Genomic DNA, 16,099 nt, shown 5'->3' with positions numbered 1-16,099 from the left:
TTTTTTTGATACCGGGGATCCAACTCAGGACCTTGTGCTTGTGAGGCAGGTGGCGGAACTGCTGAGCTAAGTCTCCAGTCCCTGCAAATTCTTTATTGTTATATTTGTTCTTATTAATACCAAAATTTAATGTGATGTGTATATGTTCATACCTTAACAGTGTTAATTTTCAAGATCTGAACTTGGAGCCCCTTTATTTAGACAAGGCCATATTTGATGTGTTGATGTATCATTTTGCTGACAGATGACCAGAGGAGTTGTGACCAGAGGCAGTGAACCGTGATAGAAAGCACATTGGGAATTCCAGGGGATAGGGAAGCTCATCCATTTTGTCCACTGCTGTATTCCAGTTCCTTTTTAAAAAGGCTGGCTGCCCACTAAAGAGCATTTTATATTTGTTGGATGAGCATTAGACCTAAACAGACAAGCTAAGTTTGACTCCTGGCTTCTTTTTCTTACATAAAATGTGTTGCCCCTTATCTTGATATTCTCACCTGTAAAGGTAAAGTTAATTGCTTTTGCCTTTCAGTGTTATTGAGACAGTCAAAGAAATTGTGTCTAGCACACAATTGCTGATACGTAGTAGGCACTTAGCAAATGTTCTTTATAGCTGAGTTTGAGTCATGACATCCAAAACCATTTTATACTTTGTCTTAGCCATCAGATGTGCAGTAGTTTTAGTGTGAAAGGTTTTTGGTGTGCCTGCGGATGGGGTTGTGTTCATTAAACCAAATTCTCTCCCAATAGTTGTTCTGTTTGAATCCAGATTTCCAAAGGTAAAAAACAAATGTAGTTAGTCTGCTTGAGTGATATTCATGGGAAATGTACTGCTGCTTCATGTTATTTTCATCTCTCTGGTAATCTCTCTCCTGAGAGCATGTCTGACTAGGTTCTTTCCTGCCTGATAATTCTCATAGAAATAAATCAGTGAAAATTTTTAATGTGGGCTTCTTGAAGGGCAACCTTAAGGCATTTCTGATACTTCGTATAATGTTAGTATTAAGAATTGCTCTGCCTGTAGTGTTTATAAGCTGACCCGCACATCTGCTCACCCCCGATATTGGTTGAAATGACTGTTACATAAAGATGTTTACTCAGAGATCATTACCTTTATCTCCCTTCTCACTGATGTCCTTTGTAGTAATAGTTAATAAAAACTTGTTTGTTAATTTAAAAAAGAGAATTTCTCTGCCAGTTCCCCAGATTGATGACTGTGTTTGCCTGATTTGCTGTGGGATTCTGGGTTGTTTGGGAACGCTACTTAACTAGCTTGTTTCTGGGTGGTGGACTCAGTATAAATACCCATGAATTCCTTCAGTGGACATGCCTCAAGTGCTGTTATGTACCAGGTGCTGTGCTGGGCTCTGGGGAGCCTCAGCTATACTGGATGCTCACACAACATCAGTCAGTAAATATATACTGGTATTATCTTTGTCAGTTTGTAACAGAATATTATATACTGAGTGGCTGATAAATAGCAAAAATTTATTTCTCATAGTTCTGGAAGCTGGGAAGTCCAATATCAATGCACTGGCAATTTTAAGTCCATTTGATATCTATTTCCTGATTCCTAGATAGCTGTTTTCTTGCCGTGTCCTCACATGGTGGAAATGGTAAGAGAGCCCCCTTGGTCTTTTGTATAAGGTCTCTAAATCTCTGCCCTCATGATCTGATCACTTCCCAAAGGTCCTATCTCCAAATACCATCACGTTGGAAATTAGTTTTCAAAATATGGATTTGGGGGAGGACAGAAACAGTCAGTTTCAAGTGGGTATTTACCACATTACTGGCCCTATTCAGGGTCCTAAGCAGTCCTCATAGATTTAGGGACTGAATGTTCTAGTTGTGACGTCACCTTTCAGTTCATCTATAGAATAGTAGATTTCAGAATATGATCAATCTTTTTTTTTTTTTTTTTTTTTTTTGGTACCAGAAATCAAACTCAGGTCCTTGCATTTGCGAGGCAGGCAGCAGAAAAATCTGATCAATCTTATAGTAACTTCATCCAATACCTTGTTTCTTTAGTGATGTTCCTGAGGCCAGATGTAGACTAGTAAATGTTGAGGTTGAGGTTGGCACTCCAGGTCCCTGGTTTCCAGTCCACTATTTTCTTAGTGCCCCCGGATTTTACTACAAGCCTGACAGAGTTACCCTGTATATTAATACTGAAATTACTTATTTTGTTTCTGGAAATACAGCTGTAATTCTTTTTGTCTTCCTGCTAACTCAAAATAATAGTGGCAGCTTTGTGAAGACACTGATGTTTTGCTGATTCACCAGCTCAGTTCCTGCTGGGGAGAGACTGTCAAGAGAAGTGCTGTTTGGCATCGGTACAGTTGAACAGCAAGGGCACAGATGCTCCACGTTGTTAAGTTCTGGTCTTTAAAGAAGAAAAAAAAAGCACATGCCCCTGTAATATTTCTGACAGACTGCTATTTCCCGCCTGTTTTCTGAGAGTTAACTATTTCTCCCACTTGAATCCCAACCTTCACCCACCTGCCCTAATGATATTTTTTAAAATCTGATTTTTAATTATGCCCTACCTCACATTTAAAGTGCATTTGAAATTTTTTAATTACCTTAATTATAATTAGATGCAGCAATTAGGGTAAATGTCATCCTCCTCAAAGTACAGTTTTTCTTGAAAGTGATTTCAGGAAAGGGTGGGCCGTCTTGACTTGCAGCTAACATAACCTCAGCTGGTTGGAACGCTGATCTCCCAGCAACGTTGCACTCTGCTTCTTGTCTTATCTGTGATCTATAATGGAAATTTTTCTTCAGGAAACGGTTGTTAACAATTTACTGTTGTACAGCTGTAACTGCCTGAAACACCTTACCATGAATAAACAATTTCATGGCAGTCATGACTTAAATTCTTAATCTTTTTTAACTCTTCATTTATCAACAAGAACCATACATGGCTGGTTACGTTCCCAGTAAGCACAGGTCATCTTTGCTTTGTCCTTCTCAGAGAAAACATAAACTATAGGGATTTTAATTGGATCAGAGGCTGGTTTGTTGTAACCTTAAGCGACAGAGGATATGAGAAAACAGCTTGTGCCTTGTCCTTTCAACCGTGAGAAGCTGCTCCAGAGTTTATTCCGGTGCTCCGCATCACTGCTGCTGGTGAGGGCTTGTCAGCGTTTCTATTCTGTTCTTCCTGGAGAGGCTGAGCTCAGCCATGACCATTGATTGGCCGCAGAGAGGAATTCTGGTCTGTGAAGAGCTCCAGGAATAGGGTATATACCTCACACAGTGTTGAAGGATTGGTCTAAATGCATATGCAGAAGGTAGAATCCAACAACTGCTGCCATTTCAAAATATTGCTTTTTAAAAAAGTTTTCTGTAAAGTAAATCATTTAAACATGTTTAGAGCTCATTCTTTTTTTGTAAATAGTTTGGAGTGTTTCTAAAGAAAAATAAAACCAAAGGTACATCTGAAGATATTTTCCTAAGATACTATTTAAAAACCAGTTTACCAGTTTTTGTGGTCTTGCTTAAACCATATCTTTTAGTTTGCCTAAAAGAACAAGAATAAAACAATCAAAAGATAAAACCCCAATGATGGTGGATCACCCCTTCTACCTCAACAAAAGAAAGAGAAAAAAACCACCATGGCACTAAATTCTTAAGTATTTTGTTTTTATATTATTTACCACATTCTCAGCTTGAGTGACAAGTCAGTAGAATCCTTTCTAACATCTTTATGGTAGATTGCTGCAGTTTATTGGGTTTCTCCTTTCTATGATAAGCATGTTGTATATAGTGACAGAAACAAGAAATAATAGCCATAATTTAGAGTGAAACACTCAGCTTACTATTCCCATGTGTAACCTTGTGCCCTTGGAGGGCTTTGCATAGGAGATGCCACTGGAGTTCTGAGGTGTGGATCATCTGTGGCTTGACGCAGTCAAGAATAGAGGGTTGTAGATGGGAAGCTTCAGATGGATGTGAAGTTTAGAGAGGGTTTCAGGTTTATTTACATGGTTTATACTTTTGCAGTGGAAACCACCATTCTTCATATGCTAGAAACTGGTCTTTCTGGTTCATGTCGTTACTGGAAATGTGTCAGGATTTTAGGCCCAAAGTTTTATTTTTTTAAAAAATCACAACTCTCCAGCTAAGTGCCCTATTTAATAAAATGTATCAAATAGTCTAAACCAAATTTATTCAGTCTCCTTTCTCTCCACCCTTTGTGATTTCAAAAAGTGAGATCTCATTGTAATGTTAACTTCAATCATCAGTCCTGTGCCTTGTGTAGAAATGTTCAAAAAGGGAAAGTTTGCAAGTTTGGTTTTAGTCAATCAGCAGTGCTGATGGGACAGCTCCTTACCAAGAGGCATGATTTCGGGGAGTGGTCATGAGCACTGCTTTCTGAATTGCTGTTTCATTTTCTGACTCTAGAAAGCCAAGAGGGCTTGCAGAGTTGTCCAGTTAGATTTTGTGAAGAATTATTGTGAGAATTTGGAAAGGGAGGAGCAGATAGGTTTTTAGATCCAGAGAAATCACTTGAACTTGAGCAGTTTAGGTTTGAGAAGGCTAAAGTGAAACAGACTGACTGAGACACATTGTGTGTACAATAGTCTAGGGCGCCTTGTGTTATATACCCAGCATTAATGAGCAAGAATAGGGCTGGGGAGGGTTGAGCCTCCTAAGGGGCTTTTTTCTAATTGGACTGAGAGGCATTTGGTTATTGCTCTATTGCTTTCCTGCAAGCCCTGTCGAACAAGACTTGTATATTTGGAGCTATTGTTTTACTAGCTGTGCTCATTTTATTTCCATAATAAAAATTACGTCTAAGACAGTTAACCTCTTTTTTTTCATCTGTCATATTACTTCCTTGATAATATGTATTGATAAAGCTACCTCTTTTTTTAAAGCCAGTTAAATATGCTCTGAAGAAAGCAGATTAGATAAAGTACCAGAATGGCAGTATAGGAAAAGGACCTCTTAATGAAACTTTTGATCTTGTTTATGGGCTTTGGGTGAAGTCCATGTGCCTGGAGGTTAGAGTGGTTACAGCCTGCTTTGGATGTTTCTCTTGCAGCATACTAGTGCCCAGTAGCATAAGTATATATACTTAATGTTGAATGAACACATCTTCTCCGTATTGGTATGATCTGGAATTGGAATCAAATTAAGAGCTCAAGTTCGTTCTAGTTAGCTTTGTGCCAGCTATTTTAAAAGGAAAAAAAAAGACCATTTTATCTGTGTTTGAAATTCATGTACATTAACTGAGCTATATCTAATCACTGTGCTATGTAGACTAAAATAAAAAATTTGAAACCTCACATTTGTTGCATTAAATGAGTTATCTCCTCTGAATCCAGACTGGTTAATTTTCTTAAAGCCTTTTAGAAATGACTTAAAAAAGCCATCTGCTTAAAGCATCTTAATTCTTCTTCCTCTGTTTAAAAAAACAAAAACAAAAAACTTTGTTCCTTGTGGATACATTTCATTGTAGATTAATAAGGTTAACATTCAGCTTTTGTATCAAGACTCTAAGTGGGATCAGGCCAAAATACAAATATCAAGAGCCAGAAAATAGAAGTAAACATTCTTTCTCCAAGACCCATAATGTTATGGACCATACAGACCAGCTGGTCTTTCCTGCTTTGCTGTTTACTAGCTGATTGTCCCAATAGTGGATAGATAAAGAGGGAGTGAGTGGGGTGGCCTTTCTACTCAACATGACAAACTAGGCTCTCAAAAACTGTGTTTTAGTAATTCTCAGAGAGACAGGCTCTCTTGTTTTCCTATTATACGTGGGCAAGAGAACCTTTTACCCTGTGAAATGAAATTGTAACTATAGTGGAAAAGCCTATCACCTATGCCCAGTATCTGCTTGTGAAGAAAGGCTGGGTGGGTGGCAGACCAAGCTCAGTTTTTTTCATCAAGATTGAGAGTTTGTTCATCTGTCGGTGTTTTAGTTCTGGATCTTGTTCCTTTCCAGTCTTCCACTAATCTTCTGTCTTTTGGGTTTTATTATATTATTGAGATGTTGATAATCACAGTTATGGTCTCATTACTGCCTTGCTAAAATGCTGTTTTGTAAAAATTGGGAATTTATGTCAAACCAGTTAATGATAGGGTTGATGAGATATTTGTTAGACCTGTTGAGTAGCTGCTTTCTTTTTTATTTCTCAAAAGATGTAGGAAAGTAGGCAAGGAGATAGTTCAGTGGGAGACTTTTTTTTGGTAAAAGTTAGACATTATACTGTTCCTATATAAAATCACCAACATGTAAAATAAAATCACCAACATTGTAAAAACATTTTTCCCTTTTTTTTTTTTTAAAGTTCCTAGGTTTAATGTGGTATATCTGTGGTCATGGTGTAGGACTAATGAAAGAAAGAAGTGATATCTGGTTCATAGGCCTTCTTAGGCTGAAAAAGGACTCCATCAATCTGAATGTCTGTAGCACTGCTTCCAAGCCGTTGTAACCCAGAAAGGAGTTTTGCTTCTAAGCTACTACTGTAGATTTTAGAGGCCTTGGAAAAAGGAAGCCAATAGTGAGGGCTTGGGACTTTCTGAGAATATCTAACAATCTGTATGTAGTACCTTCATGTTTGTGACTATTTAAACTTGGCCTTTGGCAGACCAAACCATTTCTAATAGCTACACAGTAAGATGGAGCAGATACCAGTACCCCAATGTGCAAATAAGGAAACTAAACTGCAAGGAAATATAGGGGTTTGTACAAGATTACATGCTAGTGATAATTATGGGGTCATTTAGCTCACTAAAGATGTAAAGCAAAGAGGACTGTGACATGATCCTTGTCCTTAACCTTGCTGTGACTTCTGGTCTGTGGTTCTTTCAGATACAGATGTTCATTAATTTACAATGGGGATATGTCTCAGCCCATTGTTAAGTTGAAATTAGCATAAGTTGAAAAATGCATGTCATACACCTAACCTATCAAACATAGCTTAGCAACACAGTACACGGGAGTATCAGGTGTTCACTGTTGTAATCACTCGGCTGACGGAGCTGGGATTCACCACTACTGTTCACCATCACCACAAAGTATTGTATTACATATTGATAGCTCAGGAAAAGATCAAAATTCAGAATTCTAAGTGTAACTTCTGCTGAATACATATTATTTTTGCACCATGATGTCAAAAAATTATAAGTCAAATTGTCAACTTAGGGACCTTCTATACTCTACCTGTCTCTTAAAGCTATTTAGTTAATAATTATCACATACTTAAGTATTTAATCATACTTGGTGCTACTGAAGGCATGTAATCATAATACTCATGTGTGCCCAATTGAGTTCCTTGTCCTATAGACAGCAGACTGCAGTGGATGGCCGAGTGAATAGGTAGGTGGGTATGTGAATGATACGAGAAATGTTGCTGTATATATTAAACAATCATGTGAATGGATCATATGATTTTTACATTTCATGTCTAAGGACTTTTCAAGAGAATAAATGTGAAAGTATCTTAGATGGGGAAGATGTTAACATTGTGTTCTTTTTCCTGAAATATTTAATAACTCCTGGTGGAAATAAATGACAGTCCCACCCCCCACCCCCCCGGTGGTTGCAGCAGCAGCTAGAAGTATTTAAATCTAGCCATGTTTAAACTCAGTGTGTCTCCTCATGCATTAATATGAGATGTAGTGGCAGAAGTTCTTACTGGAATCAGGTGGACCTAACATTCTCTCTTAACTGTTCCAGTGACTTTAGCTAATTTAATTATTCTGAGCTTTAGCTTTCTTATCTGTGAAGTAACATGGCACCTGGCCATATGAGGACTTTAAATGATGGTAGCCTTTATGATAGACTGTTTTAGTCTTTAGAGAGGGAGAACTACTCATTTCTGCTAGCAGGAGAAGCTTTTGGATTTCTAGGGGTTAGTTGGTAGCCTGATGGCTTTATTATTATTATTGTTGTCATTATTTTTGGGGGCGTACCGGGGATCAAATTTGGGTCCTTGCACTTGCGAGGCAGGCAGCAGAACCACTGAGCTAAATCCACGGCCCTCTGATGGTTTTATTTTTAAATTGACAAGTGGTTTTTATATTTTGGTTTACTATATATTAAGTATGGCACGTGGTGTTTTGTATCAACAACCTTCTGTTACTTTGTTGATAAAGACTAAGCATGAAGGATTTTTTTCAGAAGAACTTTAAGCTCTGTGCTCTTCTAGTGCTCTCACTTTGGGTAAATACTGCCTTTCAGAGTGAGAGAATAAGATATAGAGACCTTAATTACTTCCTCATCATGGTCAGAGATGAAGAAAGCAAACTTCCAAGTAGTATTTCTCTCAGCAGAAGCTCAGAGTTATACTCAGAACAATAGTTAGCAGCGTCTATCGTTCCTGTTAATTCCCAAGTCTTTTATTTTTAGTATATGTGCTGCCGAAGCCAGCATGGGCTTTTATTTTTTTTCTCTGTAGTTCTAATGAAACTCCCTTGGTCTGACCGTTGTCTCACTTCTGGTTTTCATGGCATGGCAGCTTTGGAAAGGCCTTCTGCCTTTAGGCCTGCCCCTCCTTTCCCCAGTGACCCACCTCTACTGCCTCCTATATGTCCACCCTCACAGTACAGTGCTACGTCCTGCACCAGCCCTGAAGTTATTCTTTGAAGATGTTAATTTTTCATATAGTTATAATTTTCTCCCCCAGTTCTCTTCCCTCTCCTCTCTTGCTTGCCCTCATCTTTTTAGTTACCTGTTTTCTGACATAACTTTTCCTTGTAAGTCATTCCTGAGCTCAAAGCTGAATTCAGGATGTCTGCAATTCATAGTGTCTATATTCCTTATTTGTCACATGTTGGTATTGCCTGTGGCGTATGATTTTTAACTTTTTCATTTTACCAATGGGGAAACTGAGGCCTAGAATGAAGAACAGATAAGCTCTTATCACTTTATGGGGCTTTATTTGTCATGAGTGTTCAGTAAATGTGGGTTGGTGGAGCAAGGGATATGTGTGTATATGTGTGCATGTGAGAGGGAGCAAGAGGGCGTATGTGTGTGTTTCCAGGTGAGGGAAGGATAGTTAAGAATTTAGTTTTGCCTTCTGATTTCCTTTTTTTCTCTCTTTTGTGTTTCCTTTTCCTTGTACTTTTCTTTCCTCCCACTGTTCACAGCAGTGTGGGCTTTGAAAGAAATTAGTGGGGCCCTGTGTAATCTCATAGAAATCCTTCCCTCTACATCCAACCAATTTGGCCCTAGCCCCCCTGCTCTCTGAAGGCTCCTGGGCAAACCCCATCTACCTCTACTGCTATTGAAGGGGAATTGTACCAGGATTTAAGTTATGTAATAGGATTAAAGATGTTGGCCTATTTCTCATAGAAAAGCAATCTCTCAAGTGATCAATATACAGTTTGGAAATTTAGGAAAATGTAGTGAACCTATAGACTGAGTTTCCAGAAAGGCTGCATTAAGAAAGAGACTGAGGGCCAGGCATTTAGCTCAGTGGCGTTGTGCCTGCCTGGCAAGTGCAAAGTCCTGAGTTTAATTCCTGGGGGGGAAAAAAGAGAAACTTGTGTCAGTTAATAACATTTACTGAGCATGCACCTAGGGAAGAACCTTACTGAAGAGATATTCATAAAACCAGAATTATTAATAAATGGTGGTAAAGTAATTTGATGAGGAAACAGAAGGGAACTGAAGATGTTAATAAAGCATTGGTAGGATTTCAGTATGTACATGAGACCCTTAACACATTTCCACATGTGTCCATAGCTGTGGTTGACTTACTTCAGGAACTGACAGATATAGACACCCTCCATGAGAGTGAAGAGGGAGCAGAAGTTCTCATCGATGCTCTGGTAAGTTGCATGCCCCCCAGCCAGGGTTTTGCAGGTACGCATCATCACCCCATCTTTTTGTCTCAGTGGCATCAGTAGAATACTGCAGCAGGGGCTAGACAGGCAAATAAGAAATAGAAATGCAAGCTGTGAGGTACTTTATTCTGTGTTAGGTAAGAGGCTAAGAAGGCCAGCATTTATTAAATATCTGCTGTAGGCAGGCCATTTCCCATTCTGTTCTTTTTTTTTTTTTTTTTTTTAATACCACATCCTCGTAGAAGATATTATTGCTCATATTCCCATGTATGGTTCTGAAGCCAAATCTTAGAGAGGTAAAACAACTTGCCTGTGGTCACAGAGCTGGAATCTGAACCTGTGTTCACTTTGACTTCACCCCTCCACCCTATTGTGTTGCTATTGACCTTTTTATAAAGCACTTTTGTAGATGTTTGTTTTCTCTTTGGGGCTTTATAATCCCAAGTGCCATTGAAGGCAGGTATTACAATACTACTTATTTATAGATAAGTCATGAGAAAGGAAATGGAGCTTGTTTAAACCAGAACAAACCTTATAGCTCCTCTAGGCCAGAGTTTATCCCTTGGCTGTGGAAGCTGGCACTGTGTAGCATCCACATTCTTTTCTGTGAACCTAGGCCAGGCCTCAAACTCTTCTTCAGCCACTGTTAGGAGTTGGTACGTGAGGTAAGCCCCATCAGCCACGTCGCATCTACTTTAACCACTGGACGTGTGTGGAAGCCCAAGGCAATTGTGAAGCCTTCCACTGGGTCATTCACTTAGTCCTGTGACAGCTGCAGAAGAGCCTGCAAGTCCTGATCCTCACCACAGTTCTCTTCCTACCACGGCAGACTCCCTCTCCCACCTGTGATCAAAGAGAGCTCCAGGCTATAAAGTGCCACAGCCAGTCCTGATTCTGCCTGTGGAGCTCCGTCCACTCACCTGGCTGTCTTCCTCTTCTTCCTCTGTGGATCTCCCTTCCCCCTTCCTTTTGTTGATTTCTCCTGCCCTTTCTGGCATGAGTGTCAGTAAGTACTTTCGGGTGTTTTTTTGTTTAGTTTTGTTTTCTCAGTATTGTGGATTGAACTCAGAGCCTTTACACTGAGCTATATCCCCAATACTTTTAATGTTTTATTTTGAGACAGGGTTTTGCTAAGTCACTAAGTCAGCACAGTTTGCAGAATTTATCTGTGATCACTGTAGCCATGTGGGTTGGAATAATCTGGATACTTGTTAGGCTGCTTCCCAGCCCCACTCAAGATTGACTGGGTCAGGGGCCCTAAATGATTCTGAGACCCCTCTGCTGCACAGCCCACCCTCTCTTCTCCCTTTCTCTTAAGGTCCTCAACACCAGAAACTTCCCCTGTGCCATGCTCACTGCTGGCATTTGGTGTAAGTGAAGGGGTTGTGAACTCACTAGATGTGAAGAACCATCTCACAGAGAACAAGGATGGAGTCCAGCAGGGCTGTGTTCAATTATGATGGAAATTTCTCTGGTCACTTTTCCTTTGAGTACCTTCCTTGAGCAAACTGCCACTTTTGTAAGATTCAGGACCTTTATTTTTCCTTGAACACAGTGTACAGAAAGAAAAGGATGCTGCTGGGGTGTCCTTCTGAAGACAGATGCCATTTGCTCCTGCACTGTGTCCCCACAGTGTCATTTCTGCTGTTTTACCTTCCAGAGGTTAATTACAGTGGCCCTGAGTGAGTCTTCCTACCTAGTCCCTGGGCCGGTTTTAATTACTATCCTTTGCCCGTGTGAATGGAGGAGACAAGAGAGGAACAGCTAGCCTGGCTGCTGTGTATAAAACCTGCCCAATAGCAGCAGTTCACACAAAGCCTCTTTTGTGTCTTCTGTGTTGCCAAGCCCACCGACAAAGGATGGATCTTGCAGATTTTATTGTCTGTTTGGAAAGAAACAGTTCATCCTCAGTCTTGGGAGCCATTAGGTAGCTGCTATACAGGGCTTTTTGTTTCTTTTTTATGATTATATTATTTTTAAGATTTTGACTCATAGCTTTATCCTGGTGGGGCTGGTATGAGTCACAAACATTGACCATTCCATACTCTTAATATATTATTGACTTGTCTGCAGTCAGTCAGAAGCTGCCAGTAAATATCAGAGAGCAGAACCAGAGAGTGGTCTTCTGTTTATTTCTCTCTACCCTTGTGCCACATTGAGGAAGAAGTTTGATTAGTATTCTCATATTACAAGGGTTGAGTTGTCTTTGTAGTTTTAATTTGGGGTCAGTATCAGAGGCCTAGAATTGCTTGAGCAGAGGCTAGAGGGCACATGGCAGGATTTATTGTGGTGTGCAGTTTGTGGTTATTGCCTTGGTTTTTTTCCCAGTTGGAAGTCCCAAGCAATAGAATAGCACATTTGTGGGGAAAGAGTGCTGTTCTGGCATTCTTGGAGATATTTGGGGTTTTAAACTTTGGTTCACATCCACTGCTGCTCTTCTACAAAGGGGAAATATTTGTGTTTTAGAGCAAGTCAATCTGGAGCCTGGAAAATGGACTCCGATTTTCTGGAGAGTAATGTGAGGGTGTATTGCTTTAATGACAGCTCTCTGGCTTGCCTCTCCAAAGGCAATTTGGAACCCTTGAGAGTCTCATTAGACTGCAGTCATTTTTCTACTTACTAGTCCCCAAACTTGCCATGGGCTTGGTAGTCCCATGCCTTTGAGCTCCTGCCTGCGGCTTGGCACACCTTGTTTTTCCGGGGCCACTTGGAATACTTCTCATTACTTAAAGCCTAATTTAAACCCTATCTCTTCTGACTTTTTTTCAAAATTCACCACCTCAGCAGAATTCGTTTTCCTTGCCACATAGTAAGTATATCCTGGAACTTAACCTCATTGGACCATAGACCTCTGTTTGTAAATTTGTCTTTGCTAAATTGTGTTGTGATCCCCATCCATGGGATTGTCTTGAGTGGTAGATCTGTCACATACCAAGTCTGTGTCCATAAAAAAGTTACTCCACACTCTTTTTTGTCTGTAAAGCGGAGATACAGTATCAAAGGAAGAAGTGAGATACGTATTAAGTCTTTAGAGTAGTCTAGCATGGAGTAAACATCCAATAAATGTTAGCCATCATTGCTTTAAAAGGTATCATGCATGGCAGATATCAAGCATTTAGTAAATATCAAGTTGCAATGATAAATATCTGCTGCATAGTGAGATGTTTGTGTTTGTTGAATTTAAAATTTTTCAGTTCAAAAAAATGTTTCAGAAAACATTTTTTATCAATATTCAAAAAAATTTGGATGGCCTGGGCCTAAATAAGACATGCAAAGATAGAGAAATAGTTTATTTTGTACAAGATGAAAAAAGTAAGCAGTGATATGATAATACACAGAATATTGAGAACAGCTGTGAGGTTCAGGCTTCTGTGGAAGTGAAGGCGAATTCTGATGGGGAATTACCAGGAAGGAGTACAGAGCTGCAGGTGTTGACCATGGCTTCTGAGAGGTGTCACAGCCAGAGCAGGGCTGTGCTGTGCTGTGAAGCTGGCTAGGAGCCACTGTTTACTCTAAAGAATTTCACAAAGATGGCTTTGATGTGGAGAGCTGGGGCACTACCTTCATACTCATTCTTGTCTTTAGTTAACCTTCCCTAAATGTTAAACTTTGGACTCCAGATTGGTTTGGCTTGGACCTGGTTGGCTAGGCTGAGCCAGGTAGACTTCATGCTGCTGAAAAGGTGTTTACTATGTAAATTTCTGGATCTTGTCCCTTTGTATTTCCATTAATTTCTCAGCTTAAACTGTATTTGTTCCTAAGCAAAATTCTCTTGTTCATTTATTCACTAAATGTTTACTGAGTGCCTGGCATGTTCCAGATCCTATTAACTGGGTAGCTATATGACTGACAGAGTTCTCTGCTTTGGTGAAGTTTATATCTGTATTTAGGAAGAAGCAGTAAGTAAGCAAACAAGAAAACTACTAGACAGTGATTTTCTGTTATGTGGAGAATTAAAATGGAGTGATGTGATGTTGGGTGTTAAGAAGTCAAGTTGGTTTCTATTGTCTGGAAAGGCCTGAGTGATGAGAATAAAGTCATTCAGAGCAAGGTGAGACAAGGACAAAGACAGACAGGAATGAATTTGACTTAATGAAGGAAATAGAGAAGGCTGTCTCAGTAGAGTGTAGCCAGGTGAGAACAAGATCAGGATCAGTCCTCACTAGACACTGTAGGCCCCAGTGAGAGACTGTTGTGGGAGCACAGTGTAGACAGGTGTAAGCAAGGAACTGATAATGCAGTCTGAGCAAACATTTTAAAGATGACTCTGGCAGCTGCCACGGATAGTGGATTGGTGATACAAGAGTGGAAATTAAAATGTCATTAACTGAAGTGACAGTAGGCCTGAGTTTTGGATAATGACCATATTACCATATGTATCCTCACAACTTGTTTGATGAAGGGTCAGTGAGTGCAGGTTTTTTTTAAACATAAAATTTTTTAAAATATAAAAGTTTTGAAACTCCTAGGAGGTAGAAAAATTCCAATCCAAGTCTTATTGTTAGGTTGTGCCAGATAGAAAAAGAATCCTTAAAACCCTCTCATCTGTCTCTATTTCCTCCTTTTCTCTTGTATCTGTCCTCTTTGGTCATGTCTGATCATTCCCTTGAACTTTGTCTCAGTAAGACCTGCTGGAATATTGTTTGGGGAGACCTGCTAACAAGCAGAAATAGCTAGAGACTTATCAGGAAACGTCAGGCCTAAGACAGTCCTGATTTCCAAGGCTAGCATTGCTTTGGCTGATGCTTTAATCCCTGAGCAAGATTTGTTTTTAGTTTCAGACTTTGTCGCAAGTCCAGAAAATTGAAGGTAGACCCAAGGGGTTAGAGGGAGTAGGATGGAATGCTAATTTGTACTTCTTACTAGGCAATATCCAGGGCTATGCATAATATAAATACTTTTCCAAGGGTTTTCTGAGCTAAATGTATTTTGACTGCTTTTGGCCCTCCTGCAATCAGATAAAATTGCATTTAACCCAGCTAAACATAAAGTTTCACACTTTGCAAGCTTAAAAAGGTTCCCTATTAGAAGTTAGATTTCCATAACAAGAAAAAAGATTTTCTTCCTAGACACCTGTTATCCATAACCATTCAGCTCTAGGATTTAAGTGCGTTGCTCACTGTCACTGTCCTGCCACTTTCCAGACAGCAGAGATAGGAAGCATAACTAAGAATCAAGAAAAAGGGGAAAAAATTAATGCAGATAAAGCAGCAATAAGCAAGTGAAACTGGTGAAGCAGTTTGCAGAACTGACAAGCAGTGTGATACATGGCACAGTTGCAGTATCTGCCTCTTTAGGATTCAGGGGGATTATAAGTCAATCAGGGTGACTTAGGGAAAAACAAACTGTTGTATGGTTCATACTTTATTCCCAGATGTTTTTCTATTTTCTCTCACATACCGAAATTGTCCAATTAATTAAGGAAAATATTGTAGTGGGTTTCATAGGTAAAACTTGTTGGCTGTGAAATTTAAGAGCAAGATGTATGTCTCCTGGTAGAAGAGGAGGGGAATCTCTTTCTTGTGTTTACAAGCATTCTCAGTTTTGGCATCAGAATCCTCTTTAGTAGTATCCCCTCATGGCTTCTTCCACCAAGGCACAAAGGAGAGCCTAGGCAAGTGTGATTCGCTTGTGATTCAGGTGTTGGAAATTGGTCAGTAGTTTCAGGTAGTCCCCTTGTCCAGCTGTTTCCCTTGAATTTTAACCCAAAAGAGCAGAGGCCTCATTTCAAGATCTATCCTTCTTGTCACTACTTCCATCCACAGGCGGTTTGAATCAGGCATATGGAGTGCCCACTTTCCATACAAGTGCTCAGGAAGTATTGGTTGAATGAGATAATTTCCTCTCTCTCTCTCTCTCTGCTTTCTTTCCTAACTAAGTAAAGAGTATAATGGGAAACAATAGAGCTTGCAGGGTTGGTCACTTCTGCTGCAAGCTTTGTGAGTTTGGCCAGACAAATTAACCCCTCTGAGCCCTTGTTTTGTTACTTGTAAAAGCTATGAAAATAAATGGAGCAATATTTATGAGCTAGTTATAATGCACAAAGTATCCTATCAGTTTATTTCAATTTAGGAAAGTTTGCTGAGTATCTTCTATGTATCACATTGTCCTAGACTTTGAAGGGTATAAAAAGATGAGTGAGACCGAGGTGTTTGCCTTCAGAGAACTTGGCCTTTGCTTAGCCAGTGGAGATAATCTGGTGTCAAGAAGGATAAAAGAATAGATTCAAACCCCGTTCTTGAATTTTGGAGCTGCTGCCTTTACCGAACTCAAGGTAAGGCATGTCATCTTCATTAAT

The 16,099-nt window shown here is 39.7% G+C and overlaps 1 protein-coding gene across 1 annotated transcript in view; it reads left to right on the top strand.

Moving 5' to 3' along the window:
• The window catches only part of Ctnnbl1 (catenin beta like 1), a 157,613-nt gene that overhangs the window by 41,540 nt on the left and 99,974 nt on the right, over nt 1–16,099 (top strand). Inside the window, exon 5 of the mRNA XM_010640045.3 lies at nt 9,689–9,786. Coding sequence (XP_010638347.1) covers nt 9,689–9,786 — 98 coding nt within the window. The remainder of the gene's footprint in view (nt 1–9,688; nt 9,787–16,099) is intronic.

This window comes from Fukomys damarensis, unplaced genomic scaffold (assembly GCF_012274545.1).
Source record: "Fukomys damarensis isolate Sample0158 unplaced genomic scaffold, DMR_v1.0_HiC HiC_scaffold_22, whole genome shotgun sequence".
NCBI classification, from domain to species: domain Eukaryota; kingdom Metazoa; phylum Chordata; class Mammalia; order Rodentia; family Bathyergidae; genus Fukomys; species Fukomys damarensis.
Note: the sequence above shows the minus strand (reverse complement) of the source record. Positions and strands in the feature narration are given on the sequence as shown.